The sequence below is a fragment of the Lonchura striata genome, chromosome 20 (assembly GCF_046129695.1).
Source record: "Lonchura striata isolate bLonStr1 chromosome 20, bLonStr1.mat, whole genome shotgun sequence".
NCBI classification, from domain to species: domain Eukaryota; kingdom Metazoa; phylum Chordata; class Aves; order Passeriformes; family Estrildidae; genus Lonchura; species Lonchura striata.
In genome coordinates this window covers 8978280-9000541 of record NC_134622.1, presented here as the reverse complement: position 1 = coordinate 9000541, position 22262 = coordinate 8978280, and the positions used below count along the sequence as shown (strand labels likewise).

Below are 22262 nucleotides of genomic sequence, written 5' to 3'. Positions count from 1 at the left end.
TTCCTCAGACTGTAGGGGGGAAAATAGAGGTTATTGCTCATAGGTCTATCTTCAGCTGTATGTCAAATTTTGATGACTAGAAAATTAAAATTGTATAGTTAAAAAGCAAAGCAAGTCTCAAAAAGGAATGAAGGCTCTCTCTTACCAATAGCTCTGGAGACAGAGAGGCTTCCATTCACTCTCCAGGCTCCAAACCAGACCACGCAGCCGCCCAGGGCCTCGATTCGCTTCTTCTCATCCTGAACAGCAACACAAGAGAGAGCAACACAAGAGAGAGCAGTCAGAGCTGCACCACACACTCAGCACTCCCATCAATAGCTGGATTTTCACACACATGGCAGGACCTGTGACACAAAGGGTTTGCACACAGATCCCAACAAACCAGGATAAGTGGAACATGCTCTGCTGCTCAAATTGACCCTGGCATGGCAGCGCTCCCCCAGAGCTGGGACCTGGCTGGTCACTGCCCAGGGGTGTTTAGACAGGCCCTTCTCACCTCTCGATCTGGTTTGTGGGGTTTCATCAGTTCCACAGCTTGGCCTCTCCTCACAAGCATGACCTGGGAGTCCCCCAGCCAAGCCACATGCAGCATATTCCCTCGGATGAAAGTCACCACCCCGGTGGTTCCACAGCGCAGACTCTGGAAAAAAATCCATTTCCATTTCAAAGCATTTTCTTACTTAACTCAGGGACAGAACACATTGAAACTGCAGCACAGAGCCTGTTCCCAGGGAGGAACAACCAGTGCTTTCCCTACGGCTACGACTGCTCACCAACAGCCCCTCGGAGCCACCCTGGCTGAACACAAATGTGCCCATGATATCCTGGCATGGGACCTGCCTGCCAGGAGCTGGGCACTGCTGGGGCTGCTCCTGCTACTGCCAGGCACAGCTGTGTGTTGGTGACCCTGAGGGCTGAGGCAGGTGAGTGTGGGAAGGGCAGCAGCATCCTTCAGAGGAGCTGGAACTGTGAGAAGCAGGAGCTGACATTGACATTTTTATGGGATGTGAAGGTATGGACAGAAAGCCACCAGTGGGGCATGGAGAGCTCTGTGCTGATTCTGCTGTGCCTGGAGCCCCCCTGGGAAAAGGCAGGATTGCCAGGTTAATGCTTTCAGTCCCTCACCTCCCTGGCTGCCTTCTGCACGAAGCGCTCGTCGGTGACGCGGAAGGCTCGGCACAGAGCCTCGGCTGGGTCGTGCTGGAACATCTCCTGGTGGACCATGTTCACGTGCAGGTGGATGGAGGCATAGATGGCAGCATCCACTCCTCCATGACCATCAAACACTGCAAAATAAGCTTGTTCTTCTTGGTCCTGCCAGTGGAAACACAGGGAGGGAAAAACCTCAGGTGAAAGCAACACAAACAGCTCGCTGGATTGTCTTAAGGCTGTGAACTTGGGATTTGTGCTGTCCTCATTAAACTGCAATTAGAGACAGAGTCTCCACTGGAAAAGCAAACTACACTGACCACCTGCACTTGCATCAATGGAAAAATTCCACCTTGCTGTTGAATTCTACCTGCAAAGTGCAAGAGATGCCCTGCCAGAATCCCCTGTGTAGTGCTCTCAGTACTCCTTAGGTGCCATTTGTTACAGCTCAGTCACACAATTCAAATAGGAAGTGCCATTCTCATCAAATTGTGCAGGAGATTTTGTGACTGCAAAAACCACAGAGAGAGAAGAACATCCAATACAGTTTGCATGAAGTCTGCATCATGATTGGAATCCACCAGGGATAAAATGCCAGTGCAGTTAAAATGTGAAGCCAGCCAGCCTCTGCTTTCACTCTTCTTTTTTTCCTTAAATCTAAACCACATCATCTTAGATGCCTGTGTTTTAAAAAAAACTGCATGTGCTCTCTCATCAGAAAATTGTGATTACATTCACAAATCAAATACAGCAAAAATCACTCATCTTCAAGGCAGTTTTCTCAGCTTCCCTTCCTCTGTTCAGAGAAACAGCGTGGTACCAGGAGACAGCAACTCCAGTGCCTATTCACACACACCACCAACCCACTGACAGAGCCAATTCAACCTTGACAGCCAGCTCAGTGACTGGAATATTTGCACATTGTAATTTTTAAGTAATGGGCTCCAACACAAATTGGAATAAGAAAGCTGACAACTGACAGGCAAAGGAAACATCTGCCTCTGTTTGCATTAATATCTTTTAAAGGTAAGAATGTGGATGGGGCAGAAGATGGTTATTAAAGTGACAGGGCATAATAAAGAAGCAATTATGCAGCAATTTGATCATTAAGGTAAAATTCTTGCCATTTTCTTTTACTTTCCATTCCTCAGTGTCCGGTTTTGTATCTCAAGGGAGAGCAAGAATGAGTCTCTGACCAATGGCCACATCAAGAAATTAATGGAAGACAGTCCCCAGTTTCACCAAACTACTCACATTTCTAGAATTGTGTGTGAGCTGCGCCCCATAATCCTGTAAGTTTTGGGTTTGTTTTGGGTTTTTTAAACATAATTTCCTTATTTTTGCTTTTGGCTTCTTCCTCCCAAGAGGAAGGGTTGAAAAGCAGAGCAGACCCACCTCCTTTTGCCAAGTGGCTTCAGAGATGAACTGTGAGGCGACCAACAGCCAGCCCTCCTCAGGTCCATCACCCTTCACTCCCTCAGTGGAAAACCTCCACAGATGAGAGAACCCCCCGTGCTCTGTGCTCACCTCGAGGTTGAAGAGCATGTTGAAGTCAGGGATGCAGACGTGCTTGTCCTCCATCTTCCTGCGCATGTTCTTGATGGCGTGGATGGAGGTCTCGTAGTAGCGGTGGGGCTTGGGCTGCAGGGGGAAATCTTTCACCCAGTTGCTGCAGATCTCGTGCAGTTTGCTGTAAACTAAACGGGCCAACTTCACTGTCTCGATCTCTGAGGAAGGCACAAACCACAAATGAAAGCCTTGAGAGTGTTATTAAGGCAGAGTTTTCTCCCTTGCATACATTATAAAGATGAAACAAAACCATTTTAGCCAAGCAGTTGATGTCAGCAGGGAAATTCTGGGCTCTGATGCATGAGAAGAAGCCAAACTTACCATAATCAGCATTCATCAGTAAGCAGCTCATTGTTTGTTTGTCTTTTTAACTTAAACATTTCCCGATGCCTTTGGGGAACTCATTTTCAGCAGCAGAGAAAATGAAAGGAATGAAATCCCTGGCACGTCCCTGCCCAGGGTGGTGCAGCTCTAACAGGGACTTTGTCGTGGCACAGGGTGTCACCTACAAATCCCACCCTCCATGACAATGGCACACTGGGTTTTGACTAAATTCTCTTTTCTAAACACCACTTCATTGCAGAGCTGAGTCAGGACAGTGGAAACAATCTGCAGAAATTAGTAGAGTAATTTTAAGATGTTTTGTGCACTTTCAGCAGTGCACAGGTGCCTTCTTGGCTATTTCCAGATTTCCTATTATTTCTATATTCCTGACAATGGTGTGTCAGAGAAATCTGCGTGAGCAAATGAGAAAACCATAAAAGCCTCAAATTTAAGAAAACGCTGAACTGGCACTCCTGAGAAATTGTCATTTTAAAATGTGAAAACTCAGGCACTTGACATTTGTTCTGAAATTCGGGAGAGGAAAACAGGAAGTCAGCATCAGAGCTGAACACATCCTCATCTCTTTGTTCATGATGGCTCACCAAAGCCAGGGATCTTCAAAGCTAAACAGCAGCAATCCAGGAGTGCCAATCACTCCTGGAGGAGGAGGGGCTCACATGCAGAGAGGAGAGGAGAGAGTTGCAGCATCTCTTGGCTCACAGCAATTCTGTGAAGAGCCTAAAAGCAGCATTTAGAAATTTCTGCCATTTACAAATTTCTAGGTCTACAGTGACCAGGGGGCCAAAACCCTTAGGAACAAGATGCTGTCCCAGCTCTGTTGATTATGAGTTGGTTCAATCAAGAGGCATTAAGCTGAAATTACATTGGATGAATAACCAAAAGGAACTTTGGCTCCTTGATCCCACAGCTTTAAAGCCAAGGAGTGGAAATCAAACAGCTGGGTCATCCCACCACTGCCACAGTGTGAGTGTGGGGGCTCCTCACCCCACCTGTACTGCTCTCGCTGGGGCCACCAGAAATCTCTGGGCAATGTATTTAAAGAGGGAACATGTCCAGCCTGCCTAAATCCTATTTTCCAGAGGAAAGCCCACAGATTTTGCTCTCCCCATTCCTCCCCACTGGGCAGGGGTGAAGTGGGCACATGGCAGAGTCACCTGTGGCACCTCTGTGGGAGGGTGGCAGTGAACCCAGTGACCCTGCTGAGATCCTCAGCACCCTTCCCAGGGGATATGCGTGGTGTCAGCATCATCAGCAAGTGCTCGTGAGGTTAAAACAGTAGAATAATGAAATGCCACAATAAAAAACACCCCCTCACAGCTGGAAATTACTCATCAATTGTTAATGTTGCCACGCTGAAGCAGAGCTGACTCAGCTGTCACTGCGGTTGTGTCACGGAGAATTTCATTTCCCTCCTGCTGCTCCCAAATCCCCAAGGTTGGAGGTAATGCTGAGCTTCACCACAGTGAGTGGGAAATCCAGCTCAGGAATTGTTGTTCCCAAAGATGACAAGGCAGAACGAGGGTAGAAAGGATACCAGGAATCAGACCCTGATTTTAGTGCCACGTTTTATGAGATGTGTTGAAAACATGGACAGCGTGACAACAGGGGTCAGAACCAAGATCAAGGTTTTCCTTAGTCTAGGAGTTCTAGATCTCTTTGGAGATCTGTAGGATCCATCTCCTAGAACCTGGAACAACTGGGTAATGGGACATTATGATTTGCTTTGTGACATCTTCTGGAAATTTGATACCACCACCAGGTCACACGGTCCTGCTAGCCAGACTCCTTAGGTGGCTCCTTAACAATGCCAAACTTCCATGTGATTCTCTTCCTCCACAAACAAACCCCAAACCTAAATGTCCTTAACCTGACCTTTCAAAAAAGAAATCCGGCATCATTCAGGTCTCATGGAAAATCTTTTGCTCCTCCCCAGTGCAGCTGGAAGAGAAGAGTCATGGTCTGTGACTCAGATATCCAAAAACACATGGTACCCCAATAAAACAGACTCCTAATCTTGCAATCCTACATTTGTGGACTCCAACCAGTTTTTCTTCTTTTAAGATTTGCATTCTTCTGTCATGGAGTTTCTCATTTCTTTCCACACCAAGAACTGCTTTCACCACTCCTAAGTACAGGACATGATTTGTCACGTTGCAATTCTCAGAGTGAAATGTGCCACTAAGGAAATTTTAAATGGCTTTTTTTTATCTTTCAGCAAATTCAAACTTGAGGCAAATCAGGTAAATGTCTCCTTGTATTACAGAGAGTAAAAATTTTTCTGAGTTCATAAAAAACCTGACATAGAACTGGATATTAAAGCCAGGCAGCGAAATTCAGCTTGGTTTCACATTCTGCAGCAGCTCAAACAGCATCAGGGCACGGTGAACTCTGAGCATCAAACTTCAAGACGTAGAAATCCCATTTTCACCACCTGCCACAACTTCCTTTGCTTTCTTCCAAAGCATTGAAGTCTCCCTGTATGGCACCACTGAGGGCAGATCTCCTCTCAGCACCCAGCCCAGGCTTCTCAAGGGACTCCCTGGAAGGGTCTCCAGGATGGAGCTGCTCCTGCCACCAGTTTTGTCTGGGTTTGCAAGAGCAAACCTTGCACTTGTGGCTGCTGAAGCCCTGATGGGGCACAGGGTGTCCAGAGCAGCTGTGGCTGCCCCTGGGTCCCTGGGAGTGCCCAAAGCCAGGCTGGATGGACCTTGGAGCAATCTGGGATGGAGGAAGGTGTCCCAGCCCATGGCAGAGGATGGGACTTGATTGTTAATGTCCCAAACCATTCTGTGATTCTGTCATTCTGTGACACTTGAGCTGATGTCCTGGTTTGGAAAATTATCACGTAGATTATTTGAAATTGCAGGGTTTCTGTGAAGCTGTTACTTTACTACAGGCCAGAGGATGTTGCCTTTTTTTCCTCTCCCCCTGAACCCTCACAATTGAACACTCACTCTGCATCAGCAAAGGGATATTTTATTTCCAAGTACCCTCATTATGACAATTCACCTCAACAAACTGCATCTGGAGCCCTATTCTTAGTGCCTGCTCCAGTCTGTTCCCATCTCAATCTATGTTTGCATCTGTGTCTTACAGCCTTAGATATATTTAAATGTCAATTTCTGTAGGTGTGAGGGTTTTGTGCTGGCTTTTTTTTTCCTTTCTTTTCTCTTTTTTGTTGAATTCTGTAGATATTCTGTGTGGAGGCTTAGTCAACATTTCCTTGGAGACTGTCAAATATTTATGCAAGTTTCAGAGATCTCAATTTGAAATTAATGAAGGCTGCTCAGCCAGAACAATGACAAATCTATTCCATTTACCTGCTCAGCAGGAGGAGGCAGCAATATCTACAGAAAGGGAACCCAGAGCATGTTTTTCTGTTCCTCAGGTTTCCAAGGGCCTCTGGGGAATACAGCAAAAATCTTCCTTTTTGAAGAGCCAGATTTATAGATCCTCCTTATCCCCAGAATAATTTATAGGACTTTTAAAAAACCAAAATAGAAGGGAATGGACAAAGAGGTTTGGGGACTGTATTTTCAAGATCAAATGACAGAATCCCTGTTAATATATGTGAGAAACATTGGTCTTTGTTGTAATGAACAACCCAGCCAATTTTCAAGGTTATTTAGGCCAGCACACTCCTGAAATGAGTTAGGGTGCATGACCTTGAGCTAGAGGCTGCAAAAATCTAGTCAGCCAACACAGATAAATGAGGAAAAGGAATTTTCTTCCTTTTAATCATGAAATCTCTTTATACTACCTTTTGATAAAACCATAAAAAAACCTTACAAACCATAGTAAAAATCACACTGACTGAAATAATTCAGAATTAAATTATCTCTTCCCACATATATTTGACTTTGCTCCAAGGATGAGGGAGGACAACTGGCACTTGCCAGCAGAACCACATTGTATAAAGTGCTGAGAGAGAGATTCAGAGCCATCAGACACGCCACGAAAACGCACTTAGAAGAGTGATTCCAAAGGTGAGAAAGTTTTGATTGAGAGATTAGACACACAGCTCTGTCAGGAGTGGTGGTGATCTCCCTTTTTCCATCCATATGGGATGGTCCTTTCCCAGAACTGCAGCCCGGGTGGGGTGGGATTGAGGTGGCACTTACGGATGATGCCGTCGGCGTTGTCCACGTGCTTGGGCAGGAAATGCGCCGAGAGGTCGCTCTGCAGGACTTCATCTGAAGTTGCTCTGGCCAAAGCAGAGGCCAGGAATGAAGGGCAGTTACTGGAAAGGAAAAAGAGAAACCACAAAAAGGTGTTTTAGTGTGATTCAGCAAGGTAACATGAGTGTATTTTTCACCAAGGTTCTTCTTTGCCTGAACTCTGCAGCAAGACCTCAGACTCACTGATGGGTTTTAGTTGCCCTCTTTCACTCCTCTGTTCCCTGTTCCTTAAGTTTTAATGTTTCAGTTCACAACCTCTATTTAAATTCTTTACAAATCTAGACTTGAACCCTCCAGAGTCTGTCACACAACTGTACATTTTTTACATATGTATGGTACTATTTTAACTCAAGTTAAGTCTAGTTTCTCCTAAGAGTTGGAGTCAAAGTTCCAGAATTCCTCAGACTTAAAAGTGTCCAAAGGCTCTCTAAGGGGGAATGGAAGTTGAGGTTAAGGTCAACAGGGAGGTGATGTGCATAAGGTAAAAAAGCTCCCTCAAGAATGATTTATATCCAGAGTGAAGTGGCTTTAACTCACTTTAGTTTAATTAAACCTGGTATCCCATCCCCCAAGGTTAATTAATCAATAGAAAGCCAAGGCCACTTTAATGTACATTCTCTCATTCAAGAGGAATTTAATACCTCTTCATTTATGTATGACTTTGCATTTCCCATTGCTCAGCCTCAACTTCTTCAGGTGTCTCCTGCCGACACAGCCTGAAACTTCCAATTTCCACAGATTTTACTGGGGTAATGGCATTTTTCCCAAGACATTCCACTGTCACAGGGCCACAGAGAGACACAGAACCAATTTCAGCCCAGAAACCATCCATCAACCACAGAATTCCAAGTCAGAAATCCAGGGAATAGGCAATGAACACCAACACTTCCTTAACCCATTTCTTCTGTTCATCTGTTCAACATATCTATAAATGATTAAAGGATAAACAGCTTTTTCTAACACTATTCCAAGCTCTGTCTTGTCTTTCCTGGCTTTATTTGGCTCACAAAGAGCAGGTTTTTTGTGCAGCGATGCTGGGTCTGTGCATGTTATGTGAGATTCCCCCAAAAAAGGGAGAGATTGCAATGCCCAGGATAGAAGGATTATTGCAGCAGGGCACCTGCAGGAATCTGAGCTTGTTTCCAGTCCAAGGTTCCCCTGAGCAGCTCGGTGCTGAAACATCAAACTTGTTTTGTGTCACTTATAAAGAACCCCTCAGGACAGAGGGGTTTATAAGAACAGTGGATGAAGAACATCCACTGATGGGCCAAGTTCTTAACCTGGTTAAGAACAGGGGCAACAATAGTGACTAAAATAGACTCCGGACCTAAACAATAAAGAAAACTATCCCAGAGAGGAGGAATTCCTGCTCTGCCTGGGCCTGGGAGGGGAGACAGCAATGTCTGTGGGTACCAGAGCCATGAACACCTGTATCTGAAATTTTAGATATTGTTTAAACTGCAGTGACCAATGACACAAGCAAAAGGTGTGTTTACAGGGGGTGTAGCAGATCAGAGTATTTCCCCCCCCCAGCTCCAAGTGCTGTTCACGTGTTCCATTTCCACACAGCAGCTCTATATCCAGCCAAAAAGTGCATTTCCATTACAATGCTAAACCTACACAAAAAGCTGCTAAAGATGTTATTAGATAAATTAAAGGATTTTAAGTACATCCTTCCTGATTCTCTGGCAGTGTAGGTGTGTTTAGAACACCCACAGATGCATTGCAGCAATCCTGGAATAACTCTGGGAAGGTATTAAGTCAAGCCTAAAAGTGCTCTGCTACCATGAATTAAGTTTAAGAAAACCAGTCTGAGATGGGTTTAATTCATCCCACATATTATTATGTTACCAGCTTAACACACAACTCATCTCCATCCTGATAGCATTAAAGTGGGGAGGACTTTCTAAACACCTTCCCTGAGCTTTTCCTCTGTGCTCTAAATCTAATACAAACTCTCCTACTGAAGAAAAAAAAAAAAAGAGATGGCAAATTTGAAATTGTTATTGCAAAGGAGTTCGAGGGGAAAGGTAGAGAAAATAAATCAGCTGAAGGCTTTCCTTCTATGTCTGGCCATTCTTTGTCCTAATAATAACAGCTGCTGGCCGAAGAATTAATTGCCCTTGACATTTGTTGATCACAAAGCTTCTTATGTGGCTGTTGCAGGGCTGTGCCATGTGAGCAGGGAAGCTCCCCCACGCAGACAGATGATTTCCTCTTCCTGATTAGCACCACTCAACGTTTACTTCTCTCACTCGGCTCCTCAGAGCACTTTTAGTTGAATTACTTTTTCCCTTCAAGGAACAGCAGATTGCACTGGAGGTTTAAAATAGCTGTTGAAGGCAAACTGCTCTGGGGACACTTCATTACTGCTACACCAAGACAAATGAAGAGTCAGCTCTGGGATCTCTGCTTTCAGCACCACCAAAGTGAGCGCTCAGGTGAGCAGATACAGCATGCCACAAACAGCAGGCCAAGGGGGAAAGCTCTCCTCTCTTCACAAAACCCAAAAAGTATCACCAGGATCCCTGGGGACAGGGAGGAGCTCCCAGCCTGCTGCTGCTGGTGCAACCAGGGATTACCTGCTGGCTCTGGAAAGAAATCCTTCCGCCACGTTCTAGATGCTCAAATGTTATTAGTCCTGAAGTCTGACAAATTGAAACTGGGAGGGCAGGGTCTTGTTTAGCAGCGAGCTGAGAGCTAAAATGCCTTTGTCTATTCATAGCTGTGCCACTAACTCAGCAGCTGACCTTGGACGAGTCACTTCACCACTCAGACCTTCATTCCTCATCTGCAAACAAGGAATGAGAATGTCATTTCCTGGGGGAGAGGAGGAGGAGGAGGAGGAAGGCTGTAAAAGGCCTAAATCTGTGTTTGTGAAGTATTCTAGAATTTCTTTCTAAGGGCCCAACTCAAGGGGAAAATACCAAGATGAGAGTGGGAGATATTTTCAATCTATAGAAGATTTATACTTTTGATAGCTTTCCTTAGGTTTTTCTCACTCTTTTCTCATACACTAAGTGCTGAGTGGAACTCACAGGCAAATAACAGCTCTGGATAACTCACAGTGTCATCAGCAGCTGCAGGAAAGGGGAAAACCAGCGAAGAGAGACCTCAAGTTCTTAAAACAGTTCTGATGGGAAAATGATGCTCCAGCCCCTGCCTAAAATCCATAACAAGGGCCACCAGTGCTGAAAATCCCCAACCCTGTCATGGTCTGGGGGAGTTGATGAGGCATCACTAACCCAAACAAAGCAGGGAAAATGGACCAAAACAAACTGGGGCTTTCAAGAGGCAAAGCGGGCAGTAAATCACAAAATGTGCAGTGTTCCTGTTACCTCAGGAATCCCCTGACACCACAGAACAACAATTGTTTTAGTTAGAATGAGGAATGATTTAAATAGAAATGCTATTCAATCTGCTGAAACACAAAACAAATCCACAGGCAAACAGGATAAAGCAGCATATTTGGTTTCACCCAGCAATCCAAGCCCAAGAACATGACCTGAAAAGAACCAAGTACAGCACATTCCCAAAAGGCCTATAATTTACTGTGGTAGTAAAAGACTTTGGAGGGATGAATTAACTACAAATTAACTGCACCCCTTCCAAAAGACATTCCACCAGCGATGCACTTTGGGAAATAGTCCTGCTCATGTGGCCTGTTGCAAGCTCTTGTTAGAAAGCAACTTTTGCCAGATTCAGTTTAAGAAAAACCTCATTCGTCCCCTGCCTGTATTTACAAAACATTCCAAAGTCTCATGAGACTTCTTCCAGATGGAGCTTTGGATACAGCCTGGAAGCTCTTTGAAGAAATCTTTAAAGTCTTTATTATTGCAAATTCCCGTGCTGTGAAGTGCAGCAGTAATGAGCAGAGAAATTCTTTGGGAAGCCCTTTTGGCTGTTTCCCCAGCCCTCCCTTCCTCCACCTCCTGTTTCAGTGGCCATCCAGAGGGACTTGGAGCTACTGAGGGGCTCCTGTTTGCCTCCAACCTCCTCCAGGTCACCCAGCACTCAGAGAGGAATATTCTGTGAAGCATTCCAAGACCCTAAAATGATTATGGATGTATCCTCTGGATCTGAGGAAATAGCAGATGCTATTTCCAGCTCCCATCTCTGCAGGTTCTCCTCTCCTCACTCCCAGAGCAGCTCTCTGACCTGTGCTGTTCCACTGCTCTGCACAGCTGCTGCTGGAAGTTTTGATGCTTATTTAAAGCCTGGTCACAGTGGACAAATGGAGTATTATTTTTTCCCCCCTAACACATGGTGAAACCCTGCACTAGATTTATCTGCTGCAGTGAGTTGCTAAAAAAAACCTGGCACACAAACACACACACACATACACAAAAAAGAAACAAATAGAAAAAACAATGCACCTTTTAAAAGCTTGCATAACCAAAGCTCCTTGAGAAGTCATTTGAGCTGGCAGTGGTGAGACAGTAAAGATGCTTGATAAATCTGTTTGAAGGAGCTGCAAACGTGCTACCCAAGGAAGCTGCTATCTATAGGCTCCCAGAGACAGCTGCCTGCTCACATCCCCAGCCATCCTGTCCTTGTGCTGACAGTTGTAAGCAACAGAAATATAATACACAAGCATTGCAAAAAGGCACTGCTTCAGATACATTTTTCATGCCCCTGTCTATGCAGACGTTGCATTTGCCAAATATTTAACCTTCTGATGTTTTCTAGACCAGTTTTGTATAGGTATGTTTCTGTAGTTAAGCCTGTCTTAACTGAATGTGAAAAAACAAGCAAACCAGAGGTGCACTGCTCATCAGAAAACCTCTGCACAGCTGGATGAAGATGCTTCACCAGGGGAAACCCTTGGCTTTTCACAAACTGTTCTCAACACATGAATTGGGCTCAGGCCTCTGATGCAATTTCTGCTGCATAGCAAGTCAGTATTCCCTTCTCCAGAGGGTGAAGTGCACATGACAGTACATAAAGCCACCAAAATGTGAGCAAGACAAAATAAAAAGGTCATCCTTGTCTCTTTGATGAGGTACAGTGTCATGAAGGGCAGTGTGTATCTAAAATATAAATGCTTGCTGCCCACAAACCACTCATAAGCATTTGGGATTTAATGACTGTCAATAAAATAGCACTGACACCACAGGGGTGAACTGTGAAGAATCCAAACCACACAGAGCAGCTTCTCCTGAGCTCCTGGCTGGATAAATTGCCTGGTTATTATCTTTGAAACCAAATTCTATTATTTCTCTCACTCATCCTCACAGCGTGGCAGTTCTGAGGTTACTCATATTCCAATCTCTGGGGCTGATGCTGTGGCTGCATTTAGAATGACAGAAATCACCTCCTGTAACATGAACAACCCCTAAAAACCCAGCATGGATCTGCCAGGAGCTGGAAGCCAAATAACTGCAAGAAATTCAATTCCCAGAAGTGACTGTGGGGTGGTTTTCTTCATGACAGCAACGAGCTGAAGATAAAAAGTTTGCTGTTGGAAATCATATCCCAGCACTTCACAGCCAGATTAGTAAAAGAAAGGGAATTATTATTAATTAAATTAATTAAAATTAATTAAAGGGAATTATTATTAAAAGAAAGGGAAACCTGGACTTTGAAGGAATGCAGAGAAAAATGGACCACGATGCATGAACCTCTGGTATAACAAACACCAAGGTGTTGAGGATGTATCTATATAGACTCTCCCTCATCTAAATCAGAATATTTTCTACCTAAGGAGTAAGAATCTGAGGGACTGGATAGTTTTAGAATAAAATCTTAATTGCTGCTATGAAATGCACTTTAGGAAATTCTAAAAATATTATTATAAAATTAAAAAAAAAAACCAACAAGCCACTTATTTGATGGGCATTGATTGTGCAGCTTAACTCCTTGGTATTCAGCTTTGCAAATGCAAACACACAGTGAAAATAAATCTGTGTTTACCCTATCATTAATTCATCAAAAGAAAGGTAATTTATTGCTATTACCCACTCATGTGACTTTCATCAGGGGTTTATACTGAGAGGAAAGATCCTTCTGGATTTTGTTGTCTAAGGATTATCCTGCATGTTCACACAGCACATTCCGTGCTCAGGGTGTGAGGGTGTCCAGAGTCCTCCAAAATCCACTCCTTGCCCACCTGGGAATGGAATGGGGACAAAGCCACATCAGTGCCAGGTGCTGCTTCCCTGGAGAAGGAAATTTCTTCACTGGCAACCCAATGCCAACAGCAGTTACCTCACACTGAGTTTCCCTGGCAGAGCAAGGCCTGCTTAAAAGCTCCACAGGACATTAAAACTGTCATTGATTTTTCTCTCTTTGGCACTCAGTCAGTTCGAAAGTCAGCATAATTCAATATCGTTCTCCTGGTTCCATTAGCAAAGAAAGGAATCCATGCTTCAATCTATGCTGCCTTATTGGAAAAAGTAATTTAATTTTACATCTGAAAGTGTGCCAACATCAGCATAAAAGCGTACACTGTATACATCAGATTTAATTTATGGATTCTGCATTTTGTCAAGCCAGGATGAGATGCTGTCTAAAATCAATGAGAGTGTCCAAGCTCACTCTGAAGGTACTTATATATATTCTTATTATTTTAGATATTTTATGTCTTAGCTGGAGTTTTTGATGATTTCTCTCCTTGCTATAAAATGTTAATGACACAGTCTCTAGAATAGTTCATGTTGCAGGAAACTTGCAGAAGGGTTCAGGCACATCATTTACTTAGCACTTATTCATGCCCAATTTTTTCTCTCTGTTATAAATAAACTTTCTGATACTTCCCTTAAGTGGAAAGGATATTCCACACAGATCTGATGTGTCCAGAAATACAAGTTAAATAAGAATCCGCCAATGCAGAGCCTCTGTTTTATCAGAGATCAGATTAACACACCCAAGCCCTCTGTCAGAAAGAAAAATGCATTTTGATGTTATAGCTAATGACTTAATTTCAAAGAAATGAAATAAAATGCTCCACAGCAACACATACCCTGCTGTCTCCTGAAGATCATCATTAAGGCAAACAATGTTAAATGACTTTTTTAAAAGGAGGTGAAGATGGTGCCTGTTCAAATGCTCAGCTTCAGTAACGCCCCACAGAGCCAGGCCCCATGCTCCTGTTGGAGCATTTATCTTCATGTAACTGAGAAAAAAATCAGAGTTGCAGACCAGAATTTCCAAATGACATTTGATCACTTAACTTCTTTCAACCCATTGAACAAATATCAAATATAAGGCAAAACACACCCTGGAAGATTTATGGCCACTGAGTCAGCAGCGAATGTTCTCTCGCTGCCTTCTCACTCCTGTGCCTTGCACTTCATCACACAAATGGCTTGGGTGTTTATGCCAGATGTAAGATTAGATAATTACTCATCCAAGTCCTGCATGTCAACTCTTTTTGGTGATAAAAAATTTATTCCAAATGCCCCATTTATAATCAGTTGACTTGCAGAAGCGTTCTGGTGTTGTGCAGTGCTACATCTCAGGCTGCAATTCTGTGCAGGAACACACTGGATTTGTGCCTGATGTCAGGAATTCTGTGCCTGCAAAATAGGGACAATGCTATTGACCTCTGGAAAGCAATTTCAAAGCCAATGATGAAGTGCCAGATATGATTAATTAAGCCTAAAGTGGGGATGGAAAAGAGAACAGCAATTCCCAGAAAATCCTGCTGCTCTTGTGCATGACATACAAGAGAAACAAATGAAAGCAAACATAAAAAGAACAATGCAGTACCTTTAAAAGTAATTTTACAGGCAGATTCAAAGATTACCCAGTGGGGCACATGAAAGATTTGATTGGAACCTCAAGCTGACGATTACTGATGCTGATGCCCATGGAACAAGATGCTGGAGGGATAAAAGGGGCTCTGTGATTGGGGTGAGTGCTCTTTTAAAGGAAAAACCCTTTAGTTACTCAGAAAGATCCCATCCTAATTCCCACTGTCACTTGTCCTTTGCAGAATTGCAAAGGATAATGGCAGGTTTAGGGGTTTAGGCTTTTTCTTTAAAGGATAATCAAAATGTTTCAGCTATTCTGTTTCACATTAAAGTCCCTAATGCATTCTGTTCTACTGAGCCACGTAGTTATTTCAGTCATTCTTAATAAATAACAGTTGCCAGTAGTAGTTAAGCCAACAGATCTGAATTATTTATAGTGTTGAGGAACAGAACAGCAGATAAAATACATTAGGGCTTTGGGTTGTTCTGGCCCGAGTGACACAATGGCAGCCTTTAGATGTTTTTCACCAGGCTGTAAAATATTCTCTTCCCAATCCTGGTTTAAAAGGTTTCCTAAAGAGGCAGGAGCCAAACCTCCAGCCATGCATCTTCAATAATCACAGTCGTGAGCAGCAGGTGAGAGACTCTCCCCAGTACAGCACTGGCACAACATTTGATTTCATTGGACAGAATAAATGGCTACTTAGGATTACTCCTAAATTATTATAGATAAACAGGACTTATGTGCTTACATATTATACAGCATGGCTCTAAACCTTCCAGTAAATTATTTAAAGGCACCTCACAGTGTTGAACTTAAATGTTTCCCTTCTCCCTTTGCCTATAATCCACCCTCTCTTCAGCTGGAAAAATGCAAAGGTATCACCTACATTTTACAATGGTAAATCCAACTTCACATTTCAGGCTGGAGCATGGAAATCCCAACCCCTGTCAGTCCTTTCTAGGAGGTCACATCATGAAACATTGAACACACAAAAAACAACAGGGACAGAAATTATGTTGACGTTAACTTGACAAATTATTTTACACACAGATGTTGAATTTAATGCTCTTTGTAGCTTAAAAGATGCATTCCAATATCTGTCCTGATGGGATAATGTGCCTGGGTGGAAATCTGTGGGACTATCTGGATTTCTCACCTTGTGCTGCCATCACAGGTGACTGCACCAGTGGGAAATTCACTGTATAATGGATTCACAAGGAGAATTGTGCCCACAAATGCCAAGGAGAGATTTACACTCAGATGCTGCAGGGAGAAGAACTGGGGGAGTAGTTGTAGCAACATAAGCTTCAGCCAAACAGTTTTCCTTTTATAGCTCACCTTCCACTTCCTATATGGATCTATTTACAGCAGGAAATGCTGCAAATTGTAGCATCTCTAAGGAATGAAAAGAATTTTAAAAGAACAAACAAAGGAGAAAATCTGGAGAGGTAAAAACCCAACCAAACTTCCTTCTATCAAATACTAATGAAATAGAGGAGGAATAACACTGAAATGGAGGAGGAATGACACTGAAACAGAGGAGGAATAACACTTGGAGGCCATGTCAGGTTGTTAAGTGCTCTGGAAGTGGCTCTGTGACATTTCAGCGTGTGGGAATGAGCCTCAGCATCCCAGGGAGGGACAGGCTCAAGTGACAGGATCCCCGTGCTCCCCTGCTCCCCTCCCTTGGCTCAGCTCCCTCCTCTCCCTGTTCTCAGGTTTAGTGAGGATCTGCACCCTGAGCTTACCGAGGTGGGGAAGATTCTGGGAGGTCCAAAGCTGAGGAATGTGGCTTTCCATGGGGCCAGGCAGGTCCTGAGCCCATGGAACAGAGCCTGCCTGCAGCACACAGCTAAATTTAGCTCTTCTTGCTCACAAAGGCTATAGGAATTGATTCCAAACAAGCTGGAGATGTTTCAAACAACTCTGCAGTGCTGTGGCCTCTCTCCTGTCCTAGAAGGTACAGAGAATTATTTAAAACTTGGGAGAAATGTCTTTAAATTATTCCCAGTCCCATTTAAAAATAAATCTGTGCGCATATTCCAATCATTGTTAAAAGGTCAACTGAAAAAAAAAAAAATTAAAAGAGCTGTGACATTTCATAGTGTGACATTACAAATCTCTCCAGATTATGGACATTGGTTCTCTACTCTGGACTTCTCAATTCTGCACAAATTCTCCCACACAAACTCTGCCTATTCACCACAATGTGGGACTTTGTTTATGCAACGTAATCAGTCTTTAAGTCTTATTTGTTCCATTTGATTTTCTATGAGTTCACATTGTTCACATCACCCATTTCAGAGGTGACAATGCTGCTCATCTAAGAATTACCCAACAGCTCCGTTTCCCTCTCCCCCTCCACAAAGAAGATTGTCAACTTTTCCCTAAGCTTATTATCAAACCTGTGATCTCTTCAGAAGAGGCACAAGCTCTAAATATAAGAAAGAATCTGTTACATAATACCCTGAGCAAGGAGGCAGCACACAACAGCCTGTGGAGAACATGAGCCTGGGTCCATCCAGAGAGGAAAAAGCAGGAAAATCTGAGACTTTGCCCAGTGGCAGGCCTTGGGTCTGTCCTGTGCACAGCCAAACCACAGAGAACATGGAATAATGTGCAAAATTTCAGGGCTTGTCTCTATGGAAGATAAACAAATGCAAACAGGTGACATTATCAGGAAGTTGGTTCAGGATGTGGCAGAAATTTACTCAGATCAGAAGAAATCTTCCTCAAACATGAGCAGGACTTGTTGGAAGCTGCCTGAACCTGGATTGTAAATAATGCACTGGTGAGGACTGACTCACCCCATGATGAGGAGGCTGAGAGCTGCTTCCAATGGAGCAGTGTCACAGCTCTAATCAGCACTTAAGAGAGTTCCTCAGGAGCCACACTATCAATTACCCTGGAAATACATATTCAGGGAGGCAGGGGTAGCAGACAGAGAGAATACCAAATCAAAACATTAATAAAAAATAAGGAACCTTTGGAGACAAATGATTATCTTCTATATCTACAGTGCTTTGTGAGTTCCCAAAGGATTTAGAATCTAAAAATAAATGATTACTTCTACTAGCACTGACATCCAAGCTACCTTGGATAAAAAGCAGCAAATTGCTAACCATGGATAGCAACATTACACAACTGTTTTGAACAAACAGCAAGAAATGGACTATGCTGGAAAGAACAGCAGGTCTCTACACAGAAACTGAGGCTAAAATGTAACCAGAATAATGTGAATATCACCTGTGATGTGATAAAAATGAGAACTGTCTGCCTTGATATCCCATCCTCAAACTCCATCATCCTCTCACCGTTCTTTAGCACCATACTGAGACACTGCCTTGAAGGAAAATACTCAACATTTGCAGCTGAAATACATTTATATATGTATATATACAAACACACATATACGTGTTTAAATATCAGCAATCACCACAGATTCCTTGGGAAAAGAAAGAGGAAAGAGTCTTAGAACAGATAGAAGATCAAGGATCACACAAAACCATGTAGCTAATCCAGAAATCACTAAAACCCCAGGCCAAGGAATGTTTTGAAAATAAATTCAATCCATTCTGTCCCCAAAACACACACTGGTAATGATATTGGTAGATAAAATCATCTAACAATGATTAAAAAAATAAAGAATCAAATGGACCTCTGCAAGGCACAGTTCTGGACCAAAGGCAGCAGTAAATTTGAATAGTAATTATATAAGCACAAAAATCCAGGAGGAGGCAATCAAGGGAAGATCAAATACAAGTATATTTTCTTAGTTGGAACAGAGATTTCTGTGAAAGAATTTAGAGAAGAGCCATGAAAGTGCAAGAATTTTTAACTGTCACCAAAACACCAAATGTTAAAAAAAATAAAATCAGTATTCAAAATACACGCTGGAAATTGCAATGAGTGATGTTTGCTGGGTTTATCTGTAAAACACTGCTAATAGCACAGCATTGGATCTATCAGAAGTACAGGCAGGCAGCACCAAGATTCCTCAAGGGCACAGAGTTTTCAAATCCAAATACAGGTGGTGCAACCACCCGAGTGAGCTTTTTAATGAGGCATGGAGGCCACATCAGAGACACAACTGCCAGGGGTTAGACTGAAAATAATAGAGCAAGGAAAAAATAAAGATTAGGAACGCCAGCTGAGCTCTGAGATAACACAGGAGAAGTTAGTGGTGAAGCAGGATTTGAGTTCTAATAAGCCAGCAGTGGTAAATTGGAAGATGTAACATGATAGGAGGCTGAGCAGTGCTCCCAGGTCTGGGGCTGACAAATGACACCTCTGCCAGCAAATCATTTAATCCCTGCACATCCATCCATCGCCCAGTCAAAGAGCTGCATTGCCTTAAAACTTTGGAAGAATACAATGAAATTTAATTTATTAATACCTGAAAACTGTGCTTTAATCCTCAGATAGAGTGAGCTGGGGGAAGGACAAGGTATTTACACAGTTACCACTGCCTCATAAAGTATTTTTGTATTTTCTTCAGTGAATCCTCATCTGTTTCTGTCCTGTTTCAGCTCATGATTCCACAGCATGTCTTGACTTACAGATGTTAAAAACAATAATGGACTGATAGAAAAATGCTCACTTTTATCAAAACTTGGTGTTTTCTGATATTTAATGTAGGGTTTTTTTGGTTTTGTTTTGTTGGTTTTTTTGGTTTTTTGTTTTTTTTTTTTATCAGGGCTGATTGTGTCATCATCCCATTTGCTGAAATCATGCATTTGATAAGTAGATTTTTAGTAGTTCCAAAGACAGGGAGAAAATCATTCCCAAGTAAAGCTCAGCAAGGCTGGAGCCTGAGCTCTGATTTACTTTCACCTGGCTGAGATGGCAGCAAAGGAAAATGCTCACAACAACAACAAAATAGAGACATAAGAAAGCAGCAAAGAAAATAAAAAGTGATGCCCACAAGATGGAGTTGACCTCAGTCTGCCACTCAGAGCAAACTCTGTCACCCACAGGGACAGCCTGTGGCAGCAGGGCTGAGAAATCCAATTAGGGAAACTTCCCAGGCTCCCTGTTTCCAGCTGAATATTAATTCTTGATATTTAGGAGAACTTGCCAAGAACAATTGCACAGTTCCTCCTGAGCCTTCAGCTCTGAGTCACCATCACATTATGGAAAGGTGAGCTTCATTTAGACAGCACAGAAGGGGAAATTACCTGGTTTTTTAATGGTTTCATGAAGCCCGTAAGGGACCACATAATTTCTTTATCAATAAATAAATAATTTATTATTAATATAATATTTGTTTATTTAATAGTTCTTTATTTGTTATATTAAATTTATTATAAATATTCAAAATAATTCTCACATCTTCTTTTTTTAAAAAGAACCATGAAAATGTCATTTATCTTCACAGGGATCAATCATATTCCTGAGCATGAGGGAAAGAGGTTTCTATGTTTGATGGAGAACTTTGTCTGGTACTCTCCCTCTCCTGCAGGAATGGCTTAAAGCAATAAAGGGATATTCCTTTAGTATTCTTCCTCCTGTAAAATGTATTGCCCCAATCTACCTAGCAAGGAAACTGGAAAAACTGGAAAGAAATATTAGCCTTTATAGCCATTCTTAAATCCAGATCTCACATTTCCAGAAAGAAAATGTCCATTTTGATTGCCAGCTTTATTTAGGCTGAAGAAGGAATATATGTGGGCCTTTTAGTACATATGTTCAGTTTAATGGGATGTCAGTTGAAAACAAAAGTGAATATTACTGATTTTAACACCTCAGTGATCAAAGCTCTTCTCTGACGCAGGGAACAAGAAAAAATAGCAGGAAAAAGAACAGAGGACATGAAAAATGTGCAGGGAAAAGAACAATAAAGTACAATAAGACACGTCTGAGTAAGTGCTCAGGTTCTGATATCTGCACAACCTGACCAAGAGAGAAAGAAAGAAAGAAAGAAAAAGAAAGAAAGGAAAGAATTAATGGAATGATTGAGATTAATTTGAGTACTTGCTGCTGCAATAATTAAAGACTTCTCTCTTATCATGTGAATGTCTCAGGCATCCCATTCATGAGGGAGATTGACACACTGATATATTTTCTTCCAACTTAAAATGGATTTCTCTTCCATTGCAGTCACTCTGGAATATATTGAAGGAAAATAGTGCAGAAGACTGATAAGAGCAAGAAACAGTGAATAACATTTAGTCAGGACTGCAAAGAATTCTGCATTCTGAATGTACCCTTGATGAAGAAGCAGCAGGAATTGGACATTTCTCCTCTCTGTCTTTTCCAGGGATCTTTTCACCCTCCCACATCCCAGCCCTTGCCCACAGAATTCAAACAATCTCCTCTGGTTCCAAGGATGACGAAGAACAGAGATCTCCCAACATTTTCCTTGCACATCCTTCCAGGTAGAACTCTTTCCTCCAAAAGGGATTGTTGTGAAATGAAGAAAAAGACAAGAAATGTGAAATGGTCAGGGAATAGGGGGAATTAGAGGAATAAAACCCCTGACTGTACTCCAGGTTATTCCAATAATCAGTCTATATTTCCTTCAAAGTCTCCCTGTTGGAATAAAATGCCTGTTGAAATATCATATTTGCAAAAATCTAAAGCAGCAACCAATTAAAAAAAAATAAAAAGAAAGTAAACCCCCAGATTTCTCACTTCATGTATTTAATACGAGGTTGTTTCCTGATGAAACCCTTAGTAAGTGGGAGTACTCAGGGAGACACTTGGATTTACATAAATTTGAGACAGAAAAAATGCTGTTAGAGTAAGTCCATGGCGCTGCATGGTTGGGATTGAGTCTTCCAGCAGAAATTACTCCAGGCTGTGCAGAGACACAGTGCTGAGTCTCAGGCAAAATTCATAATTAACTTCAGAGTATGTCCTTAAATTAAATCATTGCCGTCCCCTTTGCAACATTAGCACAATATTTACAGGTTATTAACACACAATATGCCAACTTGAAGTTTTTATTTTACCTTGCTTCTAAGTCCATTTTACCATTGCCACACAAATTTTAAATATGATTCCCTGCCATTCCTGATAATTTGATTTTTACCCTTTTAAAAGGAACAGTTCACATATCACAACAACACTCAGCAGTTAATATAATTTAATGCAAAACTACACACAATTTTCAAAATGGATAGTGGAATTTATTTAAGAGTTCTGCTAGATTCAACTTGATATATTGCATCATCATACAGTGGAATAGGTAATAACTTAGGGTTTTTTTCCTCCTAATGGTCAGTAAATTCTAATTCTAATAGTTCTTCTACAAGAAATTCAACCCAGGTGAAGCATAAACCAATCACCAGAAGGTACAGAGGTTCTCTTCTTGGTAAATGC

At 42.4% G+C, this 22262-nt stretch overlaps 1 protein-coding gene and 1 long non-coding RNA gene across 2 annotated transcripts in view; one reads left to right on the top strand and one right to left on the bottom strand.

The window, feature by feature from the left end:
• Nucleotides 1–22262, bottom strand: part of PPM1E (protein phosphatase, Mg2+/Mn2+ dependent 1E) — a 60700-nt gene that overhangs the window by 5140 nt on the left and 33298 nt on the right. Inside the window, exons 2-6 of the mRNA XM_021524895.2 lie at nucleotides 7185–7303; nucleotides 2677–2876; nucleotides 1126–1314; nucleotides 497–640; nucleotides 146–239 (exon numbers count right to left, since the gene is read on the bottom strand). Of these exons, the coding sequence (XP_021380570.2) occupies nucleotides 146–239; nucleotides 497–640; nucleotides 1126–1314; nucleotides 2677–2876; nucleotides 7185–7303 (746 nt within the window). The remainder of the gene's footprint in view (nucleotides 1–145; nucleotides 240–496; nucleotides 641–1125; nucleotides 1315–2676; nucleotides 2877–7184; nucleotides 7304–22262) is intronic.
• LOC110467667 (uncharacterized) lies at nucleotides 1686–21917 on the top strand. The gene is made up of 3 exons (XR_002464901.3): nucleotides 1686–2175; nucleotides 2301–2441; nucleotides 21199–21917. It is a non-coding gene; the product is annotated as an uncharacterized LOC110467667 (long non-coding RNA).